This window comes from Octopus sinensis, unplaced genomic scaffold (assembly GCF_006345805.1).
Source record: "Octopus sinensis unplaced genomic scaffold, ASM634580v1 Contig12488, whole genome shotgun sequence".
In the NCBI taxonomy this organism is placed as follows: Eukaryota; Metazoa; Mollusca; class Cephalopoda; order Octopoda; family Octopodidae; genus Octopus; species Octopus sinensis.
Window position 1 is genome coordinate 90,277 of NW_021832604.1, and position 21,191 is coordinate 111,467.

The 21,191-nt window shown below is 37.4% G+C and overlaps 2 protein-coding genes across 2 annotated transcripts; one reads left to right on the forward strand and one right to left on the reverse strand.

The window, feature by feature from the left end:
* Window positions 1-11,810: 11,810 nt before the first annotated feature.
* LOC115229353 (jerky protein homolog-like) lies at window positions 11,811-12,170 on the reverse strand. The gene has a single exon (XM_029799717.1). The coding sequence runs from the start codon at window positions 12,168-12,170 to the stop codon at window positions 11,811-11,813; it is 360 nt and encodes a 119-aa protein (XP_029655577.1).
* Window positions 12,171-15,716: 3,546 nt separating this feature from the next.
* On the forward strand, window positions 15,717-19,089 carry LOC115229354. Its single transcript, XM_029799719.1, has 2 exons — window positions 15,717-16,023; window positions 16,604-19,089. Exons 1-2 carry the CDS (start codon window positions 15,717-15,719, stop codon window positions 19,087-19,089), a joined length of 2,793 nt encoding a protein of 930 aa, XP_029655579.1.
* The last annotated feature ends 2,102 nt before the right edge of the window (window positions 19,090-21,191 follow it).

Consider the following 21,191-nt stretch of genomic DNA (forward strand, 5'->3'; position numbering starts at 1 on the left):
TGCCACCTATTTTTGTGATTTCCTCGTTGTAGATTATGCGCGACATGAAAAGTTCCCAAGAAGCATGTTGGCGGGATAGGGAGCATAGATCCAAGACAAAGACTCTTTTTCCAGTAGCTAACTGCATCACAGCAGAGCAAACGTCGCCGCATCCCATGAAATCAAGGGCGAATTCACTGTCGAAACCAATTTTTCTACAATTCTGAAAATAACAAAACACGACAACATTCGAAATAAAATAAGTGATATTCTCCAATTGTTCAGAGGTATTGACAAATTCAATGCTAACATCGGCCGGGAGAACATAAAAATCTGCAGGCGGACGGACTTTCCTCTAAAAATAAGCATCAGGTCGACAACCAAATGTTCATATTTTGTTGAATCCGCTCTATCAAAATGTTCTAAGAACAATCCCCACATTCTTCTGAGTTCAGGAACCGCATCTTCAACCAAATAATTGAAGTCTCGCATTAATTTTTTACGCGGAAACACATTCTCCCCATTCATAAAAAAGTACTGCATTTAACAAAATCGAAATACTGCGATATTGTCCAAAAGTGCTTCCAGACTGACTGATTTCTAGAGCGTGTAAATAAAGGAAATACTTCTGGGGAATCCATGTAGTGGTTCTTCAGTAGGAACCGAATACGGCCGTTGAAACACTGCAGAACCATGTTTGGATGACTTTCTTAATAATATTTATTTAGGGACTAACCAGGAGGAAATCGATATTTGCGAATAATATTTCTTAACAAATTGGTAAAGATAATTTTCCGTATTTTCTCGAGTTTCCGATGGGTTTGATTTCTGTCAAATTATTTAAAAGGAAACTTGATCAACTGACAGTCCAAAAACGTCACCACTGATCTCTGCAAATGGGGACTATCTGCAATCATAGTGATTATCAAATCAGTCTGGTTTGAAAGAAGCAGATTCACTACCACCTAACTAACTCAAAAACCGTTCACCTCCTCTAAAAGCAGGTTGTCTCTGTTCCTGCTAAGTTTTATTGCCCTGCTCGCCTGAAATAAAATCTAATTATATTTACAGCGATGAAATCATTTTCTTTAATTAGTTTGGAAATAACGGAGAAGGAATCTTGATTTCTCAAGGATGAAAAATCGAGGAATTGTGACGAAAACTCTGCCAGGTTTTTCGACTTGGAAAGAAGACCAAGTCCCCTAGATAAGTCTGAGGGACTGATCTTGGCGGTTATAATTGGGCGTTGTTTAAAATAATTAAGTAATGTAAACATTTGTTGAGTGTTAAGCTGGTTTTTCTCTACTAAAGTAACTTGAGAGAGTATACGAGGCTGACTGTTTGAGGATTCGAGTAAATCAAATATCAATTTGAATGGTTCGCTGGTTTTCCCGAATAAAATTTCCAAGTATTCTGAACTGAAACAGGTGTTTCTTAAATCAGACAACACGTACAAATAGTTAAATCTATCCATGTGTTTCACGCTCACAAAAAATTATATTTAAATATGTATTAATTACATCAATATTGTTGAATAATTTGATGAGCTTTCAGACGTCATGTTTTATGACAAAACTCAGACGGCGGGAAAACACGTGGTTGGGATGTAAGAAGAAATTTCTTTGTATTCTCTCGAATCATCGAATGCAGTAATTATTCACGAATATGCGAATGAACTATTTTCGCATCCGATTGGCCCATCCAACTATGTGAACATTGAACAGGTAAATTCTGGCAGTTTATACTACTGTTTTCACAAATATATACTCTATTATATAGAAATGAAACTCCGGAGCCACTTTTTGGACGACGGTTTTTCCAATCAACACCCTGAAATAGATTTGCGCATGTCAAGTTTGGAGGAAAAAGGCTGGGAGGAATACATGGAATACTATTTTCGATACCCAGAGGGTGTTGCCATGGACGGAAAACTCAAGAAATTTTCCAAGTCAGTATAAAAAAGAATTTATTTGAGCAATAAACTAAAGAAATATAAACTGGTTGAGTAATTGACATTTCATGTGTTCTAATACAGGAGGATTTTTAGGCTTGTAAATGAGTGGGAGTAGCAGGAATATCAAGTTTTTAAGGAACAACCAAACAGACGCTTAGGAAATTTATTTGGAATCAACTCTGTCGTGGAAAATATATTCCAAAACAATTCCTTTTCCTAGAAAATCAAAAAATCTTGGTTTATATTCCTTTACAGTACTAAATTGGAATTTTACTAGGTCATTACAATGTATTACATAACCTGGGATAAATAGAAATGATAATCATTACATAAATTGTGACTAATATTATTCCGATTTGTCATCTTATTTTAAGTATTTGTTTGAAATAAAATTACAAATTGAGCGAAATCTTGATAAAGATTTATATTAAGTGTTGGCATCGATGTCTCGATACTTTCCAAACGGGGTCCCTCAAGGCTCCCCCCTTTCACCAGCCCTGTTCAACTTATTCTTATCGGATCTACCGCTACCAAACGACAAAGACTCAATCATTTTATCATACGCTGACGATATCGTAATTGTTACCCGGAGCCGTGAGGTGAACACGGCGAGCACAAAACTGCAGAACCACCTTAACAATCTCGAAAGTTGGCTCTCGCTAAACCGACTATCAACGAGTCCGGAAAAATCGGTCACCACGCTTATGACCTCAGCAAGGAAGCTTGGGAAAACGGTGGTGAACCTGTACCTAAATAATATGGAAATCCCGTTTCAAAAATCTCAGAAAATCCTCGGGGTGACTTACGACAGTCATATGTGTTTCTCTCAACAAGTCGATAATATTACTACAAGGTGCATGAAGAAACTGAACATCTTGAAAGTGTTTCTTCGTAAATGCAGACAGTGTATCAGCTTCCCCGCACGACAAGCCTTATACCGGCAATTCATCGAACCCTCCCTTAGCTATGCTTTTGAGGCGTGGGAGGGTCTATCAGTGGAACGAACCGCGCTAAAATCGAGAAAACTCAAGATCGCTTCCGAAAAGCACTGCAGGGACCGAACGAACATCTACTCATCCCCCATTTAAAGAAATCTTGAGAAGAAACCTCGGGGATACAGGGCCTAAAACACCACCACCGCGCCCTCGCAGAAATTGTGCCGAGACAAGGGAGGAGCACCGGTCAAAGTTGAGGACCCTCCTCAGAGAAGCCGGGATCACCTGATTAATTAGTTTTATGTTTTGGACGGTGATCTTGGTTCTAATAATAATAAGTGTTGGCATGATTAATTGAGTCACGAAGCACTCACTCGAGCTTATATTCAGCCTGTGGGTATCGGGAAAACATCCGAGCGTATGCGTTCAAATCATAAGTTTGGAGTGATCCCATCGGAATAATGCCCAAAGTCTCGGTCGAAAAATGTAGCAACGGAGGAATGTTTGCCGAGTGTGACCACTGAGCCAAACTTGAAACAGAAGAGGTCGAAAACATGTAACAGAACAAATAATTTAGTGGTTAAATGTAAGTACATGTTAGTGCCAGTCAAGATTGATCTTGAAGAAAGCGAAAGGATAATAATCTGCTTGCCCGGCCAACTTTATCTGCGTCTCGTCAACCTTTTCATTAGAAATGAAATTCTCGTCGAGCCCCGAATACAAATCAAAGAGCACAGTCTTTAACTTTTTGGCAGTTTTTGTAGTCGGATGAAGGACAGTCAGCAGCAACTGGTTGGGAATGCCATACCCGTCATTAATCAGGAAACACTACCTAAGCACGGATTCAGTGAAAATGCGGAGGATTTTTATGTGGACAAGCGCGGAAAAAGCTTCACTAAAATTGATCCTGAGCCAATTAGTCAACGGTCTCTGAACAGATGGAGAGGTGGAATGTTACAATAAGAGCGGCCTGTCTCTCCTCCAAAGTAGCCAAGCTATTTCGGTGATTCGCGGCATCCTCACGTCGATACTCAAACTCGCGGACTATGAATTTTCTTGCTCTGCACTTTGACTTGAAATCGTCGACGACAGTTCTGAAGAGAGTGACAGAATACAGCATATTGTCGTCCTCCTGGAGAATCAACCTGAAGGATGTGAACACTACACATACACCGCGAGGAATCGGGGACCACCATGTCTGTCAGACTGGCATATGAGTTGAGCCATGCAGCCGAATTGTTTTTGTTGATCACGACGATGAGAGTCACCAAATACTCAGAGTCCAATACCAAATCCTCTTCGGAAAGGACATCGTAGAGACTCCGGGACATGAGACCGGCAGTAGCCTTCCTTCGATGTTCTTCCAGACTCGTCTTGACCTTATTGTATTCCCCTCCCCGGTTTTTGAGTTCTCCTTCGATATAGTATATCTCCTGTTGTTCGTACTACTATACTTACTTTCTCCAGTAACTCTTTCATTTGACTTGTATTCACTTTTAAGGGATATTTGGCATGGTTCCATGAGAATTGTCCGACAAATGCACCCAAACGCACTACAACGTGAGTCCTAGTCCAACCCCCCTCCACCATCAGTCCATCCTCCTCTCCTAGAGTGTTCAACAAGTCTCCCAACCGACGGACGACACTAAACTAAACACACAGGATACTTCTCGCACTGAGTGTCCACTCGAGCCAAATCGTCCAAAAGTAGCAATAATTCGTCAAGACTCCCGAACTAAGATTAGCCTTGCTTTTAGCACTTTGAAATTCGGAATATCCAGCTTGTGCACTGACGACAATTTCTTATTTTCAATTTTCTCCTTTTGGTCGGAAAGAGTTTGATCATACATGGGCACGGAGACTAACCAATATTCGGACATTCCACCAATAGAGACCACAGAAAAATATTTTTAAATTTTATCAAAGCACAATTATAAATTGAGGATTTAATTAATGATTTAATTCTCATTTATTAGTAAAAAATAAAATTCGTTCTCATAGATGCATTGGTGGGTTCCATCCCGACGGACAGCTGTTAAATAAGTGTTGGGCAATCAAAGACTCTTATCTTTTTAGATTAACACATTTTATCCACGAGGTAAAACTCACCGCTGAACTGTCGTTGTTTAAGTGATATCTCGGATATTGAATATTCGACAATATTCTAATTTTTAAAATAAATATAATTTTTCCACAAATAAGAGAAATGGAAATTAGAATTTGATCATTTGAGAGTATTAACATTGCGAATAGGCTTATCCGTAATCCTGATACTTCGCACATATCGGGAGGATGTTTTGAACTCCGAAGTTACGTTGTTTCTGTTTCCGTGTTGCCGAAGTCGATAAATACTCCTGCTCTGCCGATAACTCTTTTTGAACGAATCGCATATATTTTTACAAGTCACATTCATGCATTCAATATTTTCTACAATGTGGAGAATCATGCGAACCTATTTCCAATTCGTCCGAAATTTCATCGTCTTGAGTTTCATCAAAATCTATTTTGCAAGAAAATAAAAAAACAATCGAGGAATATATCATCGGATTGTATTTCGCTTGCGAATGCTCGTTTTCTGTAGTCCACGGTGAATCCTCGCAGAAGAAAGTCCTTCAACTTGTGAGAAATGTTTTCGGGGATATCAGCCAACGGAGGAGAGTGATTGGCGATCTATCATCACACAAGAGGGAATACAATATATTGTAGGGTCTCGATGTGTTTGCATCGTCTCTCCCATGGATGTGAGCCCGACAGTAAATTGAGCAGAAAACAGGTCGCGGCCCAAACGTCACTTCTGTAGTCAAACGGCTCATTCCGGGCAACCTGAATAACCGCGAGTAAATACCTCGGGACTCCAATGAGTGGGAGTCCCCGTGATTATCCCAACGTTTTCAATGACGGTCTCGCCATTTGGGATCCTCCTAGCAAGTCCAAGGTCGATGATTACAAGACGAAGTCCGTCTGCTGAAACCATCACGTTCGAGGCTGATGTTTATGATGGTTACAGACCTTTGATGTCGCAGTGGACTATGGATAAACTTTGAAGATATTCCAATGCGGAAAATATTTCCAATGCATAGTAGAGAGCCTGATATTCTTCCAGGTGGGAAATTGATTTTATTAACTGACTCATGGGGATTCCGTCTATGTACTCCATCAGGATGTAGAGATGACACTCTGCCCGAATAATTCCATATATTTTTATTATATTTTCGTGCCACAATTGATAGGAAATTTCCAATTCTTCCGCGTTGAAACGACTCATCTCAGTCTATCACAATCAAACAAATTCTCAACTTTCTTGACTGCGAATATTTTGTTATTCAAAATATCCTGCGCGAGATACACCGTTCCTTGAGAACCCACTCCCAGTTTGCGGATATACTTAAAATCCACGTTCGGATAATATTTATTATTTTGTGGCTTGATGTCCGTCACAAAGATTACTCCCTCGTGGCCTTGGAGACATCCTTCGCATTCATCCGAGATTTGGACATGCTGCAGTTCACTCCACATGTTAATGTAGTCCTTCAAAACTAAAGTGCTCTAACAATCCGGGTTTACCAGAAGGTTGCTTGGAAATGACTCCGCTGTTAAATATGTCATAAAAGCCACAAAACACATCATTTTTGTAATTCTATCAAATCCTCAATATCAGATTTCACGTATAAAATTTACCAGCGTTTCTGAGTGGGTTTTCACCGATTTTTGACAATTCAATTCCTAGAATTAAGAATTCATCGAATTCCATTAAGAACCTGTTTCCTGTCTGTCTTTTTTCTGAAAGATCTTTCGAATGAATTCCATTTTTCTAATATGAAATTCAATTTGGAATCTTACTTATCTTGAGTCCAACATCAAATTTAGAAACATGTCTTCGAATAATTTTGTTCAATAAATTTCGTAGCATTTGTAGTACAAATTTTAATCCAAAGCGGTGATGATGTGAAGTTCCTACATTTGAGTAGGAAATATTCAATACCTTTGTTCTTTGAATGTTTAATGCTTTTAGTAATGTTTAGTTTACGTGAATAATTCATGGCTTATAAATATGAAATGAGATTAATTTATATTTATTTTAAAATACATAAAATATATTAAAATAAAAATATCTAAAATAAAAATAGTTTTTAAATTATCTTAACGTTTTTTATATATTTTTGAGTTAAATTCAGTCATGTTTTGAGAACTCAGACAGTTTCTTCTTATCGAGGTAGCGTTTCTTTGAAGAATGTGAGAGAGACTTTTTGTGGCAAAGTATAATCATCTAAATTTAATATACAATGTAACTTTAAAGAATATGTTAAATTGAAAAAGAATTTTCAAAGGAATAAATTAGTTAATGAGGAAATTAATAAATGATAAATAGTTTGCATGTTCTTTTTTCACTTTCTTTGCAACACTTGTTAATTGGTGTGCCATAAAAGTGGGTGTCGAACATATAGTTCTATTAGAAACAATATAAGAGAGTACTTTATTTTTAGGTACGTGGCTCGAAGGCACGACAGTGATCTTACAGTCATGTATTCGCTTTATGTACATGTGGAGTTTCGACAGACACAGTATTTTATGGTGTCGGCGTCAACTGGAATGGAGCGGCCATACAATTCGTAATTGGTCTCACTCCCAGGTTTGCGCATATTATTTAGCAAATCGTCCGAACACACTGATTGGTATTAGTGTTAGATTTATTTATTTACCCCCGGCCCCTTCAATTGAAGGAAGCCGGTGGCTAACAAGAACGTTAGGGCCAATGTCGGACGCTCCCAAAGATCCCCGATCGTGATCCGGTGTTCCGAGGAAGTAGAAGGCGGGCCTGGACAGGAGAAAAGGTCGTTGAGGGAATAGGAAGGGGTTATTTCACCAAGACCGATTTTTATGCGATAATCGTGTAGGCCAGTATGGTGGCCACAGCGGAGACGAGCCAAGTTCACTCGGGCTTCTCTTGAGAGGGAGGATTCGATCTTATTATTGGCGGCGGAAGGCGTCCCAGAAGCTTGTTTATTCAAGACATCTGATTGCCCTCGTAGCCACCAGGTCGTGAATCCCCTTCTGGTTAATGTCCGGAGGGGATCGTATAAGCTTGCGGACTTTGTCCGCGAGGGTCGGAACTATTCTCCTGTTGTTAGTGGAGTGCCAGAGGAAGTAGCCAGGGTGATTTAGGGTTCGGCATTTAGTGTTAGATTGTTAGGTGGTATTGGCAAAGTTGTCCAAGTTGACGAATGCATGTTTTCTAAACGGACAAACAATGCAGGACGGATTCTCCCTCAACAATGGGTGGTTGGGGGAATCTGTCGTGGAAGTAAAGACTGTCTCATCAAGATGGTTCCAGATCGCTCCAAAAGAACTCTAACCGCCGCAATACAGGAAAATATCGCACAGGGATCAGTGATACACACTGACAAATGGAAGGGTAACTCCTTCGATGAGCTAATAGATGCCATCGTCAAATTTTGTCCGCCGAATATCACGCTTCGTACTACCAGCTGACCTTTTTTATTGTAATAAAGATTTTTTCACTGAGGGAATGATGATAAGCATCTTTATTAACCAACAACTGTGTCTTTTTAGACAGGTGGTCGTTAATAGCTCAGATTTAATTTTGTCGGTATTGTTTTGACACCACTAAGCCGGTAAAAAATTCAATTTTTTTAAAAAAAAATTAGAATAAAATTTACAAATTCGGCATAGTTTAATTTTTTAAATTTTCGATTTAATATTAATAAAAATTTTCATTAATTCATTTAGAGGAAATTGTCCATAGAACACTGGAGTCTCTCGTAGAGGCAAATGGGGGGATCGTGGAAATGGACCACAAACCATTCACCGTACCTACAGAAAGTGTGTGGGGTCACAGTCGGAACATCGTGAAAAGATGGCTCGACTGTTGAGAAGTGTCGGAATCACCTGAACGTGTTAGTTAATGGTTAAGACGGTGATTTTGTTTGGCTTAAATAATAATAATAAGAGGCTTCGTGCAGGATGAAATGCAACAGTACCAATTTTTTTAGTAAATCTGAATTTATTAAAAGAAGATTAGAAAAGGGAGAAGGATTGTTTAAGACTACGCAGGTTAGGGCGCCCTCTCAGCCTTACGGATTGCGAAGCAGTTGCCGCGGATTACGGCAATGGAGAGGCGTTGAAAAAGCCAAAAGGACTCTCTCGAGTCGTCCCTCCTTTTGGCGATTCTTCTCCCCAAATTGCGTAGGAAACAAAGCGACTTGCGGCCTAAGACTCCAGAGGTCTCAACGGCGATGCGCGTGAAAACGAAGCTGGAGAGGTGACCGTATTTCAGGATTTTGAGATCTTCAGCGCGATTGGAATCAAAGCCTGGGTCGACGTCAGACCTGGCTAGGTTCCCGTTGGAGAATGTGTCACAGCAAGTGGAATCCCATATAAGAGATTTTCCCTGCTTAAAGGGGAATGTAGTTAAGCCGTCAGGGCGTTTGCCGTCATTTCTGTCCAAACCGACCGGTTCGAGGACGGACGGCACCCCGGGGCTTCGAGGGAACAAAGGTAATAATTATTATGAGTTTTTACTTTTATTTAAGATTTACACCAATTTTTGCTGGCATACCATAATTTTTGACGATAAACTCAATAAACTATTTCACTAATCACTTTTTCTGATGCCTAACCAAGTTTTCATAAAAAATAATGAAGAGTACAACATTATAAAATCTATCATCGAAGAACAAGACTTGAACACCTCAGCTTCTCGGAAGTACAAACTAAAAAGAAGGCTGAAAAATTCGTTTTAATAGACGGAAAGCTCTACCTTCAAGATTATTTATCTAATCACAAACTTGTTATTGCCACAACAAACACACATGAGATGCGGACAAATTGCAAAAGAGATCGACGACGCTAACCATTGTGGACACAATGCACTCGAAAAATTGTGTGGAAAACAATTTTGTTTTGTTATAAGAGATGCTATTCGTCAGGTGGTAAGAGACTGCGATATATGCCAGTCTGCTGTCCCGCTGAAATAATAGGACGACGTAAGTCATATTTTTGCGGATGTACCGAATGAGAGATTTCAGATTGATCTGATTGACCTAAAAGGGTATAAAATTGGGTTATTCCCAAGGTTTCTAAATGACAATGATCAATTTTCTTGGTTGTTGAATGCGATTGACGTCTATTCGAGATATGCATTCACCAGGAACCTACTGAACAAAAGTAGAAGAGAAGTTGCCAATAAATTAGAAGAAATTTTTATGGATCACGGGCCTTATAAATACTTCCAATCAGACAATGGTACGGAGTTCAAGAATCACCATATGAGAAAACTCGGTCAAGAGTACAAAGTTGTTCAAATTCATGGACGACCCAACAATCCCCAAAGTCAGGGGATAGTTGAAAGATTTAATCAGACAATCACAAGGAGTTTATCCAAATTGATAGCTTCGGATAATAAAAATAGTGGATAGAACACATTCGAAAAGCTGTGTTTTTGTACAATCAGAGTGCTCATTCATCCACATGTAAATTGCATTTTTTATTTTCTAGGAATTAGTCCATTCCAAAAATATCGTGGTATTCCTGGATTCAACACTGTTGTTGAATCAGGTGTTGAGGAAAATCCAAAAAGTTTTGATATGGAAGAATTGGAAGTTTTAGAAAATCCCGAAATTTATAATAAAAGTTTTTATTGTTATTTATTAGTAAAGATGATGAGTACCAGTTTAATTTTGAAAGGATGAATTTGCAGTCTTCATATTATAGAAGAATGAATAGGAAGAAGGGAGTCCATTGATCAAAATATGAGTTAGATGTTGGAGATATTATATTCTATTTTTAATTACTTAAAAGTTTATGTACAAAAAGATTATGGGACGAATCCTTTTCTTCGATTAAAAAAAAATGAACATTCATATGGGGATCCACTAATTATTGTCGAGAAATTGTCTAACAATTTTGTCAAAGTCACAGATAGTGCTGGGTCTATTAAGAAAGTTCATTCAAAGCGACTAAAAAAATTCAAGAGGACATAAATAATGGTTAATTATCATTTATTTATTGTCAACAATTGACCTTAGTTAACTTTGATGTAATAGATTATTTTTATTTTTGACAATCATTGACATTGATAGATCGCTCTCAACGCTCGCGACATATCATTATTTTGGGATTAATTTTTACAATAAGAGAACCAATAAATTTCAATAAGCGACAAAAAACTTTCCTACAGAACCACAAATAATCAAAATTATCGATAAAAAAGCACGTTGGATTTACCAGCGAGACTTCTTTTGACTTTAAAGAATTTTGATTTTAAAAATTATATACAGTAAAACCTCTCGAATCCGCCGATTTTGGGACCGACCAAAAAATCGGCGGATTCGAGAGGCAATTTAAATAATATTTTATAGTTGAAACATGAACTTACAATATAGATTAAGTATTTCTTTTTATATACAAATGACTGAATACATAAAATTATTTATATTCAAAAAAATCAGAAATTTTATTTTTTTAATTAATTTTCTTAACATTTCCACAATTCGCATAATATTTTCATGATCATCTATATCTGCATTTACCTGAGAAGCATAAGTTTTAATAATCTCTAGAGCTCTGAAGGCTTCTGAGAGATAAACTTTTTTCTCATTTGATTCCTCTTCAATAATTGTTTCCTAAGTATAATTATTAAATAAAATCACTAACTGATTGAACTTTTTTTGACTGTAATGTACCAGCTTGTTCAGATTTGTCTAAAAATTCGATTAGCTCTTCATTTTCAGTATATCCGTAATCAACAAATTCACTATAAGATATTGGATCGTCAATTTGAAATTTCTTAATTATTTCTTCATAATTATTTTCGTAGTTCTTAGATTCACTGTTGATTGTGATTGTTTCACATTTTATCCATTGTGCATGACGGAAACAATTTTTGATGGTCGTAGGAGTAACTTTATTCCAAGCGAAGAATGTTAATGTCGCAGCAACTTTATTCCAGGCCGTGATTTGGTGCACACACTTTTGGAAGGAATCGCCTTGTAAAAAACACCAGTTTCATCTGCATTATAAACATTGTCCAATCCATATTGTTCAATTTTTAAACTCATTGTTTCATTAAAATCAGTAATAGATTTTTCATCATGATTTACTGATCCACTGTCTCCGTGAAATTTTCTTAACTTGATACCATTTCGTAATTTAAACTTTTCTAGCCACTCACGACTTGCTTTAAATTCTGGAAAATTTTTTCCAAACTTAAGAGCTTTTGCAATTAACATCGAATCTGATAGAATTGCTCCACTAGATTCCATTAAGTTAATCCATGTTATCATCGCTACATCAATTTCATTAAATTTGAGTTTTGGAATTCTCGTTATGTTTAATTTTTTGATGTCAGTCCTATTCAAAAGGTCCGATTTTGATTTAAGGTCGTTTATAGTTCTCGGAGAAATTTTCTTTTTTAACCGTGAAGAAAAAATCCTGGAAATTTGAGGTGCAGAAACGAATGGGTTGTAAGAAATATAACGTAGTATAGAAATTTTTTCGTTGATAGAAAGTCTAACACAGCGACGCATCACAAAAATACAATTTAACGTGTAATGAGAATTTTAAAATGTTAAGTAATTTAACTTACAATTAGATAAAAAAATTATTTTTCATAATACTTGAGGAGCGGATTCGAGAAACAAGCGGATTCAAGAATCATTCATAGGAAATTTCAAATTTTTGATTAAAACAAGCGGATTCGAGAAGCGGCGGATTCGAGAAGCAGCGGATTCGAGAGGTTTCACTGTAATTAGGCTTTTCAGTCACCTGATTTCAATTCAATTTATTATGTTTGAGCAATGATAAAAAGTAAATTATTGCAAAATCCGTCGAAAAATTTTAAAGATTTATAAATAAAATTTTTTGAAATATGAGAATCAATACCGAAAAAATACTTGAAAATTTAGTTATGTCTATTTTGGAAGAAATTTATGAAGACAATAAAAGTTTGGAAGTTTATGAAGACATGGAGGAATATCAACTTTTTAAATTTTAATTTGTTTTATAAAAATAAAAAAACTGATAGGCTGACGATAAGGCCTGGTTTTGCTAATTTATGAAATAATCAAATCATTAATTTTCCAGATTAAAAGGAAAAAAATTATTATTTAAACATATTATTACTAAACTAAATTCATATGACTAGTCACCGATCCATTTTGTAAAATAAAGTTTCCGAGAATATCATATTTCAGTGAAATTATTTGTTTTTTGAACAACAGCGATGCAATTTTTGAGATTAGCAGGATCATGAATATCGTCAAAAGCATCACAATACTTCTAAATGGGTACGATGGCAGCACATATGTGTCATTAAGAATATTCCCGAAATCTCTGTCCAAGGATAACCGTAGAATTATAGACGTCACATAAGCAGTAACACAACCATACCCGTTGATCTCGAACGGGGAGTAAAGCATCAGTGTGAGCACTGGGAACAGCAAAATATAACAAATCTCTGACGAAACATTCCACAGAATTAAGCTGGATTCAGATAAATGAGCAATGATAATGGGAAATATTATAATTACGGGCTGGCAACTGATAAATGCAAGTTTTAATTGTTTGTCTGTAGCCTGATTTCCACTTTTTAACTGCCATAAGAGTGGAAATATGTTTTTAGTGAAAATCGATGCAATTGAAATTGTGATCGAATCGAGTGAAGAAACCGAAGCAGCAATAATGAAGCCAATCCCCAAAAATTTAACCGGAGTCGAAGTTAATTTAACTGAGACTGATAGAACGTCCTCATATTTCAAGATGGGAAATGATCCGTCATGTTTATGAGGGAGCTGAAGTCGAAAATAATCCCAATCTATTTTAGCTAAATAATAAGACTTGTTTGGAGGGCAGAAATTCCAATGAGGATGACTGGGATCAGCAATACAAGACACAAAATTCCAGAAATTATGCTCATGAATTTGGCGTTCTTAGCTGAAGAACAAGAAAAAATTCGTTGAAATCCAGACTATCTGGATTATAATCACTCTAAACCTGCCATACTATTCCTCCAAATGTATATATTAAAAAATTTTCTACGTACTGAGTGATTTCACTTACTTCGACCTTGCCATAAATCGACTCACTCGCCTCAGAAATTCGATTGACATATATGTAAATTGATGCGATAATCTTATAATTATATAGAGGGGATACCAGCCCTGACATCATGATTATCAACTGAATGACGTCCGAATACGCGGCAGAATAAATTCCTCCTACCATTGTGTAACAAATAGTTATGATGCACAGTATAATGTTAGCAACAAGCTTGTTGATATTTGTAAATATCTGCAAAGACGAAGCTAAAAGATTAGGAATTGAATGTCCACCAGTAACTGAGAGAATTGCAGAGAACCAAATAAGTTCTGAAAAAAGTAGAGGAAGTGCCAACAAGAGACTAATAAATTTTCCAAAAAATTCTTCAAATGCATCCACGAGAGTCACATATCGGGAAGAGTACATTTTTTCTGAATAAAAGAAACCAACTGTATAGATGAGAAGCAGAAATATACTTATAATCATACTAATTGCATAGCAAATGGGTGATTGACACCAAATCAGGCCATAGCGAACGATAGTCTCTACAGTCCCATTTAGATAGCTGGTGCCCATCCAGGTAGCTATAATTAGAGATAATCTCTTGTGAATACATAATTAGTTAATTAATAAAATAATGAGCAATACCCGTCATTGTGAAACAGCTGGCAATAAGACCAACGTTCCTATTTCCGACCATCAGATACTCCGAGGTTATGTTTTCGTTTAATGGGTTTTGATGACTTAGAAACATCCCCAAAAAAAGCATTGTGAAACTGTAGACTGTCACACCGCATATACCTATCGGATCAAAAACGTAGTTTTCAATCCAAGACATTTTATTCAATTCACGCAAATCATAAAATAAATGTAAATATCGATCACACATATTAGCGACAAATTATTATAAAATGAAGCCGATACCAATACGACCGAATCGTATATGTAGCAAGAAAGACAACACATTTTAGAGGAATATACCCACAAAACATTTTCCTTACCTTTAAAAATAGCGATAATTAGAGATCCTGACAGTTTAATCCCATCATCATTTCTCTCATGAAACCAAAATGAGGGATTTTGAGTGACACACTACAGTGACAGACATATAACCGATAAAGAGATCATTTTTCCATATACAGTAAAATCTTTCGAACCTGAAGGTTTTTGTGACCAGCCAAAAAATAAATGCATCATGAAAGAAACACACGACCACAAAATTCCGGCTGTGAATAACACGTAGGTGTTCAGAGTAACCGTACAATTCAAGTCCATTGTACGCAGACCATTGGTCAGTGCATACAATTGAACGTGGACGAACATAACTCTGAATAAGGGGAATTAGAGTTTCTTGAGTTCGGTTGGGTACTTGGCAGAAAATTTTTTTTGGATGTCCCCTTTCATTTACCGACCACCTAATGACGCTCGTGCAACGGTCCCCGTGCATCATTTCGATGAAAATACTATGTTTATACTTCAAAATAGATTGGCAACAAAGTAGCTGGGTCTATTCCTCAAAGAGAAACAGATTGGTCATACACACATTTATTTATCCAGCTCCAATCCACAGAAATGTGGGGGGAAGTGCAATTTGACATCAATGCGCACATTGGCAGATCATATCCCCAATAGAATGTTAAGTCCAGAAATTGGATTAGCGTAAGATGGCTTTTAGGAAAAAAACTACGATCGGGTATTGATTTATACACTTTGCAAACTTTGCACCTCCATCTAGGCTTGTAGATTCCATTATTGTATAAAATGGTGACAATATTTTGTTTAGTGGTGTAAGGATGGTTGGTTTTTCTCAGTCTGGAAAAGTCATTTCCATGGACGCATCCACAGAATACCAAGTAAATGACGCTCAAGAAAATGTGGATTTGTCTGTCATGCTGTCTTATGGCTGTGCCCCTGTCAAATACAATGAAACTCAGCAGCTCTCGTCAACTTTGTTATCCTTAAAAGCTATTTGTGAGTCTATTGATTCGTCCAACCCAGGAGAGTGGATGTCATCTCTTTTGAACTATGTCAAAGATCGTCTCAAGCGAGTACCTAGGGGAGGGTGGCCACTTATGGCCAGCTATTTTAATTCTAAATTTGGTAAGAAAAAATCGATATTCGAATTGAAAAAACTTGCTACTACTTTCCGCGGAAATAATGAAATCACCAAAACTGGACATAATATGAATAGAAAATTACCTGATTTGACACTGTACAACAAAATTTTGAAGAATTATTAATTCAAATTGATCAAAATAAATCAATACCAATCGAAGAAAGGAAGCAAACAAGAAAGATTCAATCTCAGCATGTAAATCATGAAGTGATTGAAATGATTAATAAAGCCCTAATTGAATACACGTCGAATAACATTCCTGCAAGTATTGAGGATATTTCGTCTTTGATATACTCAGCACAATGTGTATATCAAGATATCAAGTAAATTGACATTCAAGTCGAATTGGAAACAAAAAATCCAAAATAAAATTGAATCTTTGATGGAGAATGATCGGTTAATATCAAAGCATTTTATGTCCACCACTAAAGATGAGGAACGGAAGAAAGCAGTAGACATTCTCTGCTCCTACAATTATAAGAAGTCTAAAAGGGGGGTTTGAGAGAATATCGTCTACAATAAATGATCAAATCAAAATTCTAAACAAAAAGTTATCAGTTTCAGATTCAAGAAGGCAATATGGAATAGATAATAGAAACTTCGAGTTGAACAGAAGATCGTTCTACAGAAAGCTGAATCCCAATTCTGATAACAAACAAATTGCTGGTTTTGACTCGTCTGAGTGTCTCAAGTTTTGGGGTGATGTTTGGAAGAAAAGGGATAAAACTGATTTGGGCCTTGGAGTGAACAAAAGAGTAACTGGAGTGGAAGATAATGCACCTGACGTTAGCGACGAGTTTATATCAAACTTAATTGAGTACCTTCCTAATTGGAAGGCTCCGGGATGTGATGCTGTGTACAATTTCTTTATCAAAAAGCTGGACTCTCTTCACAAATTTCTTTTCCAAGAGATCAGAAATATTATTAATGGTGTCAGTCAACCACAAGGATGGTTTTACACTGGAATTACATTTTTAATCCCAAAGAAAGCAAACTCTGTTGATCCGAAGGACCTTAGACCAATTACATGCATGCCGTGCTTATATAAATTGGTCACAAAATGTGTGAACGAAAAAATCGCTGTATATGCTGATACTTACGATCTGATAACGGAGTTCCAGTTGGGATCTAAACGCCATTGCCAAGGAGCAAAGGAATTAGCGCTTCTAAATAGACGCGTTAATGAAGTTTATGGAAACAAATTATTATGTGCATGGATCGACGTAAAGAAAGCTTTTGACTCAGTGAGTCACGAATTTCTTTTTGAAGTTTTGGAAAACTCAGGACTACCTAAATGGATAACGAAATTTATGATGTCAATAATTCCTAACTGGAGAGTGTCGTTAAGATTAGGAAAAGAGCTGCTTGGAACAGTTAATATTGATCGTGGTATACTCCAAGGTGACTCACTGTCACCACAGTTATTTGTATTGGTCTTGGATCCATTAAGCAGGATTTTATCTTTAAAATATCCGAGTATGTCAATCAATACTGGTGAAGACAAGTCCTTAACCTTTTCTACCAATCATTTTCTATTCATCGATGATTTGAAGCTTTTTGCTCAGAAGGAAGAGACACTGGCACGCATGATGGAGGATGTGAACATTTACTTTAAACTGGCTGGTTTGGAGAAGAATTTTGAGAAATCAGCGACAAATTGTTATTTGTTGAGGAATGAAGCTACATTAATGGATGGACTAGATAGCTATCGCTATCTGGGGGTGCTAGAAGACAGATGCAGTAATGTTCTTAAAGAGGATGTACTCAAAAATATTAAAGAAGAAATGCAAAAGCGTATTGGAAGACTATCGGAAACTAAACTAAATGCAGTCAATCTATTTAGAGCAATTAATGAGCATGCTCTATCGCTGATTAACTATTATATCGGTCTACTCGATCTGGAACCATCTTGTTTCGAAGAAATGGACAAGTTTGTCAGAAAGCTGTTGGCTGATTTGAAAATTCACATGAAGCCAGCCTGTAAAGAAAGACTGTATCTGCCAAGAGATACACTTGGAAGGGGACTTGTATCAGTTGCCTTTAAGGCGGAAAAAATGCTGTTGGACTTCAAAACCAATTTGGAAAGGCGAAAGTTAATCTCCTTGAGAAAAGCAGCAATTTTGTGGGCCGAACAGAAAAGGAAAACCCATATGGCCACAATCACAGAATTCCTGCATTGTAAATATGGAACAACCACACTCGATGAGATTGCTAAATCACTACGTGACTTGCAGATAGAGTCACTGTTGCTTAGTATTAAAAAGAAAAGGTTGCATTCGAAGCTATTTGAGTCGCTTGAGAATAATACTTTTGATATCCCAACATCTTCAACATGGCTAAAGAAAGGGAATATATCTCCTAAATCTGAGGCAATGTTCTCTTTTCTTCAAGACAAAAACGTCTTTTTCAGAAACTCTGATGAAAAATGCCCACATTGTAAATCCTCGCCTAAAACCGTGGACCATCTTGCGACGCAATGCAGTAGAATGCTAAATTCAGATTATACCAGAAGGCATAACGAGATTGTGAGGTGTGTTCACATGCACTTGTGTCGGAGATTTGGAATGAAGAAGTCCAAGAGACTGAAAAACCACTCCGTGCAGTGTATAATGTCGAATAGCTCTGCGGAAATTCGGGTCGATACTACAATTCCAACTGAACTAAAAATACAATATAACAAGCCTGATATATTCCTGTATGACAAGAAGGAAAATTTGATATGGATCATTGAAGTGGGTGTTACCTCGATAGATAATTTGAAATCGGTGGAAGTGGAAAAAATGCATAAATACGACATTCTAGCCAGTGAATTACAATTAATTCACAAGGCTAAGGTAAAGATTGTACCGATTGTCCTCACGTGGGATGGGATAGTCTCTACATTCTTCAGAAAATATATGGACCTTCTTAAAATCAAAGAAAGTGTGCAAGCATACATCCAGACTGTTGGTTTGAAAAAAACAATGGAAAGCATGATAGTAGAACACAAATTTGGCTTCGAAAATATGTCTACCTCAGGTAACTCATTTGACGAAGACGGAAATCGGTGAAGAGACGGCGAGATTCTGTAGTTTCCGCCGATGAAGGAAACAACTCCGAAGTGGGAACAGATAGCGGGAAGAGGATTCCGAGAGTAAACTTGGCGGAGCAAACTAATATGGAAAAGGAAAGTTAATTAATTAAATTTCAAAATTGTGGACAATTTGATGGTGCTAATAAAGTATAAAATGGTGCAATTTATCGACAAGAACTGCAAGCCATCGAGTTTGCTATCAGCCGGGGTAGGGTTAGGGTTAGAATTAGGGTAGGGTAAGGGTTAATGTTAGGGATAGGGTTAAATTTAGGGTTTCGGTTAGGGATAGGGTTAGAGTTAGGGTTAAGGGTTAGGGTTTCGGTTAGGGATAGGGTTAGAGTTAGGGATAGGGTTAAGGTTAGGGTTTCGGTTAGGGATAGGGTTAGAGTTAGGGATAGGGTTAAGGGTTAGGGTTTCGGTTAGGGATAGGGTTAGAGTTAGGGATAGGGTTAAGGGTTAGGGTTAGGGTTTCGGTTAGGGATAGGGTTAGAGTTAGGGATAGGGTTAGGGTTAGGGTTAGGGTTTCGGTTAGGGATAGGGTTAGAGTTAGGGATAGGGTTAAGGGTTAGGGTTTCGGTTAGGGATAGGGTTAGAGTTAGGGATAGGGTTAAGGGTTAGGGTTAGGGTTTCGGTTAGGGATAGGGTTAGAGTTAGGGATAGGGTTAAAAGTTAGGGTTAGGGTTAGGGTTAGGGTTAGGGTTAGAGTTAGGGTTAGGGTTAGGGTTAGGGTTAGAGTTAGGGTTAGGGTTAGGGTTAGGGTTAGGGTTAGGGTTAGGGTTAGGGTTAGGGTTAGGGTTAGGGAGGCCGCCTCGAGTACTAAACTTTTACCAAAAAGTAAACAAACAGAGCACATGGAGGCTGGAACCGACTTTAGAGCAAATACAGGTCCTTTTGTATTCTTCAAATCTCCAAAAATTTGTGAAATTAAGCCGAGAGCACAGTCCAATTCCAAACAAACGTGTGCATCAATGGCTAGGCAAACTAAGGACGAGTAATAAACCTGCATAAATCAGTTGGGAATCACGGAGAGGTCGTCTAGTCCAATCTGAAAGACATTCCGACTTGTCAATTTGACGTCCAAGAACTCGGTAACACAGCCCATTTAATCCAGAAACTTTTCCCGTGTCTGCACTCCACTTGATATTTAGGATGGTCGGCAGATGACGGTCAGGGTAGACCTTCACTGTATTAATAAATTTGACATGCCTCTTTGAAACAAGAAAGCATGTCTTTGAGTGATTCTGGGAAGGATGCAGAGTTGGCTCGAACAATGTGGGCGACATCTTCTTTGATAGAGTAACCTGTCAATATAAGAATCTGATGCCACCTATTTTTGTGATTCCTCGTTGTAGATTATGTGCGACATGAAAAGTTCCCAAGAAGCATGTTGGCGGGATAGGGAGCATAGATCCAAGACAAAGACTCTTTTCCCAGTAGCTAACTGCATCACAGCAGAGCAAACGTCGCCGCATCCCATGAATCAAGGGCGAATTCACTGTCGAAACCAATTTTTCTACAATTCTGAAAATAACAAAACACGACAACATTCGAAATAAAATAAGTGATATTCTCCAATTGTTCAGAGGTATTGACAAATTCAATGCTAACATCGGCCGGGAGAACATAAAAATCTGCAGGCGGACGGACTTTCCTCTAAAAATAAGCATCAGGTCGACAACCAAATGTTCATATTTTGTTGAATCCGCTCTATCAAAATGTTCTAAAAACAATCCCCACATTCTTCTGAGTTCAGGAACCGCATCTTCAACCAAAAATATTGAAGTCTCGCATTAATTTTTTACGCGGAAACACATTCTCCCCATTCATAAAAAGTACTGCATTTAACAAAATCAAAATACTGCGATATTGTCCAAAAGTGCTTCCAGACTGACTGATTTCTAGAGCGTGTAAATAAAGGAAATACTTCTGGGGAATCCATGTAGTGGTTCTTCAGTAGGAACCGAATACGGCCGTTGAAACACTGCAGAACCATGTTTGGATGACTTTCTTAATAATATTTATTTAGGGACTAACCAGGGGGAAATCGATATTTGCGAATAATATTTCTTAACAAATTGG